We start from the raw sequence: 9700 nt of genomic DNA, 5'->3' as shown, positions 1-9700 counted from the left end.
ATTTGGTCCTTGAGAGACGACCTAGGAGTCACTTCCTAGTACTATACTGCATTCTTTTATGCACAACTTTTGTGGGAGGTGCGACCCTCTCATCAGTAACAAATAAAGCGAAACAATATAAATGAATAAAGAAGGATCAATTGTTTTTAAAGTCAATGTATAAGTAATTGCATACAACTTTAAGATGGTATTTTAGATAACGGTAATCAAATGATAGTCCAATTTGCTACAATAGATGTTCAACATTCAATCATCGTCATCATGATCATCATCTTCATCTTCATCTTCAGCATCGTCTTCATCATCATCATCTTCTTGTTCTTCTTCTTCATCGTCATCATCATCATCATCTTCTTGTTCTTGTTCTTGTTCTTCTTCTTCATCTTCTTCTTCTTCTTCTTCTTCTTCCTCTTGTTCTTCATCACCTTGTATTGTTGCTTCTAATTCATCTCCATCACCATCAGGGTCGACCAATGCGGTTATACGTTCAACTTCGATAATTTCTTGTGGTTGTGACATTTGGTCAAGTTGGTAGGCAACATCTTCCTCAACTTCATTTGAGTCTATGCGACCTCTAGGCTTCGTTTGTATTGCTACGGCCCAACCACGCTTGTCAATATTGCGAAATGGTGGATATGGCACATAATAAACCTGTCTGACATTAGATGGTAGAATGAAAGGATCAAACGGTCCATATCTTAATCTCTGGTTCAGTTCGACAATATTAAAGCGTGGATCAACTCTAGTACCAGCTCTAGAAGGATCAAACCATTCACAATAAAAAAGTACCACTCTGTTTGGAGAAGTAGTGCTGTTGTACTCTAACTCATATATTTTATGAATGATGCCGTAAAAATCATCATAAGAACCCTCTGTTAGGCCCTTGACATACACACCACAATTTGATGTTTTCTTTCCTTTAGACCATTCATGTGTATGGAATTTGTAACCATTGATGAAGTAAGTGTGCCATTCTTTGACACATCTCATTGGCCAATTGGAGAGATGTCTTAACTCTTGAACCGTGGGAGTTAATGCCTGATTAAAAACCTACAAAGGTACTAACAAAATTATAAAAGCAATAGTCAAATTAACTTTGCTCTAAACGTAGGAAAAACTATGGACTTGATTTCTAAACCAATAGGGAAACTCTGAGTGTATTCTAGCAGAAGTATTTCCTTCTGCGACTTGCTCAGCCACAACAAATGAGCTGGTACAAATGAAATTCATTAGTGTATAACAATTAAACCGTTTGATAGATTAGAGATGGATGATGACATACTCAAGGTACGGCTTGACTTCACTGCAATTGATCAAGACATGGACATGAGCAGAGTTGAATTCAGCATCAGTTAACCAATGAGTGAATTCTTTCCCTGCGTGACGGCCTGATTGTCGGAAAACTGATAATGCACCTTGACGTGGTTCAACTTGCCATTGCATTTCATTTCTGACATGAGTGGGGGACAACATGAAGTTCTTGAAATAATGTGAACAAAAATAAGTTGTCTCTCTGTGCAAGTAAGCTGCACAAATTGAGCCTTCCACTCTAGCTTTATTTTTAACTGACTGTTTGGATTCTCCCATAAACCTTTCAAAGGGATACATCCACCTGTACTGCACGGGTCCCCCAAGCCAAGTTTCATATGCAAGATGAATTGGAATGTGCTCCATTGAATCAAAGAATGCAGGAGGGAATATTCTTTCCAATTTGCAGAGAATAATCGGGATATTTTCATCCATCTTTTTAAGGGAATCTTCCTTTAGTGTCGTGCAGCACAAATCTTTAAAGAAGTTACTGATCTCTATCAGTGGATTTAACACGTGCATTGGCAAACAACTGAACGCAAGAGGGATTAAAGTCTCCATGAATACATGACAATCATGACTCTTCAACCCTTGAATAGTACTGTTCTGAACATCGGCACATCTGGACAAGTTAGAAGCATATCCATCTGGCATTCGAAGCTCCTTGATCCATCCACACACTATTCTTGCCTCGTCTTTTGAAATGGTGTAATTTGCTTTTGGTTTAAATAATCGGCCGTTACCTTGCGCCTTCAACTCTAAGTCTTTTCGTCCACAATACAAAGGTAAATCTTTTCTTGCTTTCTCATTATCTTTTGTTTTACCTATAACATTCATAATTGTGTTGAAGACATTGTCAAAGAAATTCTTTTCTGTGTGCATGACATCGAGGTTGTGTCTTAGCAAGTTGTCTTTCCAATAGGGAAGTTCCCAGAATATGCTTCTTTTAGTCCAATTATGCCATTCTCCAAACCCTTCTATCCTATTCTGACCAGATTCAGTGACTTTTGGATAGTCTTTCACTCTTCTCCAAACGTGTGATCCATTGAACTTGGGTGGGGGCATATCCGTTTCAACTTGCCCTTTGCGAAATGCCTTTTTGTTTCTTCTAAAGGGGTGATCAATGGGCAAGAACCGTCGATGGCAGTCAAACCAACTACTTTTCCGACCATAACTCAATTGGAATGACTTTGTATGTTCCATGCAATGTGGACAAGCTAATCGATCATGCGTGCTCCAACCAGATAACATGTCATACGTTGGGAAGTCATTAATAGTCCACATCAAGGCTGCCCTCATAAGGAAATTTTGCTTCCTTGAAACGTCATATGTCCAAACACCATTCCATAACTTCTTCAAATCATCAATCAAAGGCTCCAAATAAACATCAATCAATGATTTGGGATTAGATGGACCTGGTATTATACACGATAGAAACATGTAAGGCTTTGTCATACACATCTCAGGTGGTAGATTGTATGGGGTGACTATCACGGGCCAGCATGAATATGGTGATGCAGACGCCTGAATGTACGGGGTAAACCCATCAGAGCATAGACCAAGTCTGACGTTACGTGGTTCGCTAGCAAAGGATGGATGTTTACGATTGAAGTGCTTCCAAGCTTCACCATCAGAAGGATGACGCAAAAATCCCGGAGTTTTGTTACCATCATGCCATGTCATGTGTTGTGATGTTTGCATTGAAGTAAACAATCTTTGTAATCTTGGAATTATAGGCAAGTAGAACATGGACTTTATTGGAATTGGTTTTTTTTGCCTCCGTCCAGCATGCATTGTATGATATCGAGGTGAGCCACAAAACTTGCATTCAACCAACAATGCATCATTTTTGCCACTGTCATTGTCATAGAATAACATACATCCATTAACACAACAATCAATCTTCTTGACATCCAATCCCAACTTTGAAACACATTTTTTGGCTTGGTAATAATTCTTCGGCATGAAATTGTTTGGTGGTGTCAAATCTAACATCAATTTTGTATAGAAGTCCACTGCTTGAATGGGAATGTTCCAATTAGATTTGCCAGCCATGAGTCTAATGCACACTGACAATTTTGACTCAGATGAACCTTCAAATACAGGTAGATTTGCCTCTGTAAGTAAATTGTAAAACCTCTGCGTCGTTTCATTTGGAGGCTCTTCATCGTGACTATCATATGCTTCTTCAGCATGGTGACGAAGAGCATTGTCGACCATCTCTTGCATATAGGCAAATTGATCTATCTCATATGTATGTACAATAGTATTCGAACCTGATGCAAGCCGTTTTACAGTTGCAGTGGAGGTCGAAGGAATTTCTTCACCATGAAATGTCCAGACCGTGTAATTAGGCATGAACCCTTTTTGGTAAAGGTGAACTTTGACGACTTCATCTTTCAAAATCCTTGTACATTCGCACTTGATGCATGGACATCGAATCCCTCCATCAAGGGCATAATATTGACATCGTCGGGCCGTCTCCACAAACTCTTCAACTCCGATGACAAAAGATTCCTTCAAACCTCTCCTTTCACTATAACAACGGTCGTACATCCATCCACGATGGTTGGGAAAATGGGCCATGTTCTGTGACAAGCCAAACAAATCAAAACTTAGCCAAAACAGCAACACTCCATGTGACATAAGTAATAAACCTATTACTACTCAAGTCGAACATGGAAGGCAATTTGAACACTATTGTCATAGGCATTCAATAAGGGCATGCAAAGAGAAGTCCTCAGTATTGAAATGCCTTATATATTTTAAGGGGCTGTGTATTAAAGTTGGAGGAGACAACTTATTACTACTGAAGTTCTCTTGTCTAGAGTACTTCCAAATATTTTGTAGGTTCTAAGTGTTTATAGTATTTTTACCCTTCTCATTGCATTGAGAATGTGTGTAGTACCATAGGATTTTAAATGACTACTTAATTTAATCAAGTTGTAGCCTAATAAATGAAAGACAATATACATGAACATACAATATAGACATCAACATAATTTACGCAATCAAATATCTATAATAAAAGCATGGATATATAATACATATTAACACAATTTAGGCAATCAAATAGCTATAAAAGTATCTACTGACAATAACATTAGTTAAAATACCCAAACTTTTTAGGTTCTAAATACTCAAACTTTGAGTTTGAGGTAATTCTTTGCTTTTGACAAGTTTCCTAGCTTCATTCCACTAGTTTAGACATGGTAGGATATTCACATTACTTAAAATAATTGTACATTAGGTCTGGTTGCAAATTCTTACCTATTAAGCACACTTTTATAGCTTCCAACTACTCAAAATTTGAGTTGTACCTAATTCTTTGCTTTTGAATAGTTTCCTAGGTTTATTTCAGTACTTTAGACATGTTAGGATGTTCACATTTCTTAAATTTAGTCTACATTAGTTCTATTTGCAATTGTTCACCCTTTGAACACACTTTTTAGGTGTTAAATACTAAAACTTTTAGTTTTAGGTTATTTTTTGATTTTCTCAACTTTCCTACCTTGATTTCACTAAGTTAGACTTGTTAGGATGTTTACATACCTTAGAATGAGTCTGCATTAGGTGAAATCACAATTTCTCACCTTATAAGTACACTTTTTAGTCACTACAAACTCAAACTTCTACTGCTAATTTTGGTTTAAAAATGCTGCATAATTGGCTATAGCATGTCTGACTTGAAGCATCTGCTTGTTTCTATGCATTGTGAATGTTTGAACAAGTTTACCTTACCACTTCAAACCTGTGTGCACTGTTCATTTGGTCAAATTTGACCCTACATGCAAAATCACTTCCTAAACCATTAATTTTCCTTAAATTTGGAAGTGAATTAGTGATTTTTGAGTGTACTGTGATTCGTTGTTGTTTCAATGTTTAAACACCTTTAAATTGATGATATAAAGTTGCTTGAATCATCACTTAAGCTTTACAAACACTGCCAATCATTTTTGGGTTTCAAAGCACACTTTTAAAATCATTTTTCTGGTGCAGTTTTCATTTTTACTGCTGTTTGATTTTGTATACTTTGTATCATCTCATTGTGCCCTCATTTCTATCTTTCTTTTATGTTTTAAAACTTGTGTAGATAGTTGTTTTACTGTTTTGGTTACTACTTTATTACAGTATGCATTATGACCACTTTTAGTGTATTCTACTAATTAGTTTTAGGTTCTAGGGTGTCATATTTTGAGTTCTAAGTTGTTTTTGTAGTGTGACTTTCTAATTAGCATTGTTTTACCATCCTAAACTTGTTAGGACAGTTTGTTTGAAGTTTCTTAGGCTACTTTAGTGCAGTCATCAAAATTTGACCATTCTAGTGCATTTCTAGTAGCCCTTATGAGGTTTTAGTACTGATTTCAAGAAAGTGTGTTAGGAATCAATTCTTGAGTCCATTCTTAGTCATTTCTAGGAGGTAACAACTTGTGTAGACACTTTTAAGCGTCTTTTACAGATTGCACATCATCATTCTTACCAAATTTACCATGGTGTAGTGTAATCTTAGGTCCATAAATAGTCAAATCTTCTATTTATTTGGTTTTTCAGTTTTGTTTGTGTTTAAAGCAATTTCTGCTCTATGTTGGTCATGAAAAGCAATGGCACCATGTCTAGCTTTGATCATTAGAGCTAATAGTAGTGTAAACATTGTTTCCAGTTTTATAAATTTGCATCAACACTCTTCACTGGTTTCAAGTTGTGCTCACTATTTTTGGGCAGATTTTGTGGTTTTGAATCTTGGTATAAGTTTGTTTACTATTGTTAAACATGTTTCAAGTAGTATCAACTCTTGTTAATCACTAAAATGCAAAATGCATACCTGAGTTGCCTACTTTTAGTAGCTTGTGCTGTCTTTGTTTCACAATTCTCCAATTCAAATTCTGGTCTGCTTTGGTCAATACTGTTTCTGCTCAATTTTGTTGTGTCTAAAGCTTGAGAAAAGTTTCTTTCATGATTTTAAGCATGTCTCAAGTGATAGCAATTCTAATCAATCACAGAATTGAAAAATGAATGGTTGAGTTGATTCCAAAATCTGGTTTACATATGTCACTGTTTTAATCCAGCTTTGCACCGTGCTGCTGTCATTGTGTGTCTTAGGCCATGTGCTATTTCCCTAGCTCAATTTCTGAAGCTAGATGTAGTTGCTTAGGACCTTTCTTGCATGTTTGTTGATCCATCCAGCTTTGAACTTGCTGTTTTCTTCATGCTGCAACAATTTTTAGTATATTTTTCTACATTTTTGGGAACTACCACTATCAATTGTTGCTGCAATCTGTTTCGGTGCTGATTGACTGTTCGTGCAAGTATATTTGGCCATTTGAAACCTGTTGTTACTGTTCATATGGTAATTTTCCAGCCTTTGTATCAAATTATAGTTTCAGTCATCAAATTTGGTTAAATTTGGAACTAAACCCTTCAAAACTGATATGGACTTTCTTGTGGTTGTTTAAGTGCTTCAACATATTCCATTTGATGATACAAACTTGTTTGAAGTGGCATTTCAACATTTGAATCACTGTTGTTCATTTTCACCACTGCAGTTTCCAATTTCTTTCCTACATTTCTCATTTTGGTGCAATTTTGGTGCTTTTATTCTGCATAAATAACAACTTGCACTGCCAATTGCTGCCTCCCCTTGTTTCTATGCATTGTGAACATTAGCAACAGTTTATTTGACCCTTTAAAACTTCTGCATACTATTCATTTGGTCATTTTCCAGCCAATGAGCCAAATCACCATTTAAACCATCAAATTTTCTTAAAATTGGAAGTGTACCATTCATTTTCGGATGCAGAATGTTTCTTTGTTGTTTCAGAATTTAAACATGTTCACAATGATGATATACACTTTTTTGATGTCTCACTTAAGCCTTTGCACCACTGCCAATCAATTTTGACACTTAAACCACCAATTTTCAGTCATATTTCTGGTGCAGAATGTTTTTTTTGTGTTGTTTGGCATTAGCCATATTCTAATTTTCATTTTTGGATTGGCAAAAGTTGGGTTTAAGTTTCCAATTACATTTATATGCTTATCCAAGTGTATAGCAATCATAAAAACCAATTTAAACCCTGCAATCCAGATTTGAAAGGTCAAAAACCAGAAACACAAAATCTGTTGTTCTTTGGGGCATTTTGTCAAACAGTTTTGAATTTTATCAAACAGTTTCGAAGCACACAATTTCATCACTGTTTTGAGTCTTTTCTTGCTTGTTTAATCTGTTCTAGTGCCTCTACTAGGTTTCTTTTGTGTCCCATCTGTTATTCCAAGCTTAAATTCACTTGAATTCAACTTGTTTGCCTTCAAATTTGTGCCAATCATCATAACTGCGAAAATTAAATCCTGGTGCAGCAACTGATTTGTTTGTTGACTGGTTAGGTGTTTGCTTTGGTGTTGTGACGTTTTGGTGCAGTGTTTCTACCTCAGATTACTTGCTCCAAGGGGGTAGCATCTTAGGAAGTGGATGAGGTGTTAAAAGGGCTTCAAGCTTGGACTCCAAGAGCACTTTAACATTGCTGGTCCAGCAACCATTTCAGCAGCAAAAACACATCGCATTTGGTCTTCAACCAATCTAAACTAGCAGCCACACTTGGCTTTATTTCATTGTACCAACATTGCATTGTAAATTTGACTTGGTATCACGGAACCTTTGTAATTTCTTTCCATTTTGTGTTCATTTTCAACTTAAAGTGGCTTGGAATAAATGCTTTTCAAGCAATTCAAGTGCACCATCAAACATTGTAATAGCTTAGTTTCCACTTCTTAGTGTGAAAGTGCACCATCAAACATTGTAATAACTTATAGGGTGGGCTTCTACTTCCAAATAGGCTCATTAACATTCACTTCTATCATTGATCTGGTGCAATCTCGACATCTATATTGCAATAATGGGCAATTCCTCTACTCACTCTTTCCTTATTTCATATGTGGGAGTATTATGGAAGCCAATTTCAGGGGGAAACAGTGAATAACTTTGACAAAAAGTTATTTTGGAAAGGTTGAACGGTAAGGTTACTTAACAAGTAACCTCTCCTCCTATTTGCACATTGTGTACTATTATTCAATTTTATGAGTTATTTTAAGTTTAGGTTTAGGGGAAAATGCTGATTCCCATCAAGGCTTTAGTGTTTTAGATAGATCGATCAGCAGCAAACTAAAACAACATCAACATAAGTTTCTATGCTCAAATTGCACAATTTATTTCCCATCAAGGCTATCATCAAAATAGACAATTCATACATGCTCAAATTGCAAACTTTACAATCCAAAATCAATTATATAATGAATATACATTAGATAGAATACAACTTAACAAACATTTAGATCAAAGGGTATTTTGCTAGTGAAGATAACCTACTAACTCAATATACATTTCCTATTGAAGCATAAACAAAGTTGAATGAAGTAGTAAATGTGTGTAGCATTTACACAAAAAGTTGAGGTATGGAATTGTGGTAAGTTAGTAAGCTGATTACACATATTATGGAGGGTATACGGTAGGGAGATGAAAAAAAAACGTAAGGGAACATTTTTCAGGTTTCCTCTTTTATTTCCACTATTGCACTACTGTTTTATCCCTTTCAGTACCCTAAGCAAAGAGTCAATTTAACAAAGTACAATCTTCTATTAACCAATACAGGAAAGAGAGTTTCCGGAGCAAGAAAGAGTGTGTGTTTTTAAGAGATGTAGACAGAGAAAATAGAGATGGGAAGAGGGAGGGTTTAACTGAAGAGGATAAAGAACCAAATGAACAGGCAAGTCACATTTGCCAAGAGAAGAAATGGCTTGCTCAACAAGGCCTATATGAGCTCTCAGCCCTTTGTGATGCTGAGGTTGCCCTCATCATTTTTTCCAACCGTGGCAAGCTCTATGAGTTCCGCAACACCTCAAGGTATATGTACATTCATAAATAAACTCTTTATGCTTATGGTTGTCTCATGTTTGATTGTTTGAATGAGAACACAATAACTAACCTACATTCCTATTTAGAACTAGAAACCAGAAACAAGATCAGCCAAATCAAATGAAAGAAGATAAATGGAACAGAATGTCATGTTTCTCATTATACAATTACAAATTCATCAATTCAATAATCACAACAATACAAAATCACACACCACACCACATTTCCAACACACGTATATCATATCTCTGTAGGGTTTCAGGTGGGGAACGAAGGAATATTACCTCGCGAGTGAAGTGTCCCGAACAAGAGTCCTCAAACCGGAAGTGAAGTTCAGGCCAATACAGGTTTGCAGAGGCACAATTGAACTGGCGGTTCACGAGCTCACGTTGCGGTTGAAGCACAATGGAGGGAGGCGAACTCCAGCACCCCGCGCCTACGGCCCTTGGACCAAATAATTGTGACGATTCTTAGATTGGGGAAATC

At 36.4% G+C, this 9700-nt stretch overlaps 1 protein-coding gene across 1 annotated transcript; it reads right to left on the bottom strand.

Annotated features, from left to right (window-relative positions):
- Window positions 1–246: 246 nt before the first annotated feature.
- On the bottom strand, window positions 247–3894 carry LOC148197362 (uncharacterized). Its single transcript, XM_088092682.1, has 3 exons — window positions 1283–3894; window positions 1126–1210; window positions 247–1050 (listed from the first exon to the last, which is right to left on the bottom strand). Exons 1-3 carry the CDS (start codon window positions 3892–3894, stop codon window positions 247–249), a joined length of 3501 nt encoding a protein of 1166 aa, XP_087948808.1.
- Window positions 3895–9700: the final 5806 nt, after the last annotated feature.

The sequence above is a fragment of the Vigna umbellata genome, chromosome 6 (genome assembly GCF_029865625.1).
Source record: "Vigna umbellata cultivar VRB3 chromosome 6, Vumbellata_1.0, whole genome shotgun sequence".
Classification (NCBI taxonomy): domain Eukaryota; kingdom Viridiplantae; phylum Streptophyta; class Magnoliopsida; order Fabales; family Fabaceae; genus Vigna; species Vigna umbellata.
The sequence above is the reverse complement of the archived record's forward strand: the minus strand, read 5'-3'. Positions and strand labels throughout refer to the sequence as shown.

What these genes read in the sequence shown, in the direction of transcription:
- LOC148197362 (XM_088092682.1), bottom strand. Translation starts at nt 3,894, where the DNA reads ATGGCCCATTTTCCCAACCATCGTGGATGGATGTACGACCGTTGTTAT. An exon ending in GAAGTCAAGCCGTACCTTGA is followed by an intron (nt 1,211 to 1,282) that starts GTATGTCATCAT and finishes CATTTGTACCAG; the next exon opens with CTCATTTGTTGTGGCTGAGC. An exon ending in CCTATTGGTTTAGAAATCAA is followed by an intron (nt 1,051 to 1,125) that starts GTCCATAGTTTT and finishes GTACCTTTGTAG; the next exon opens with GTTTTTAATCAGGCATTAAC.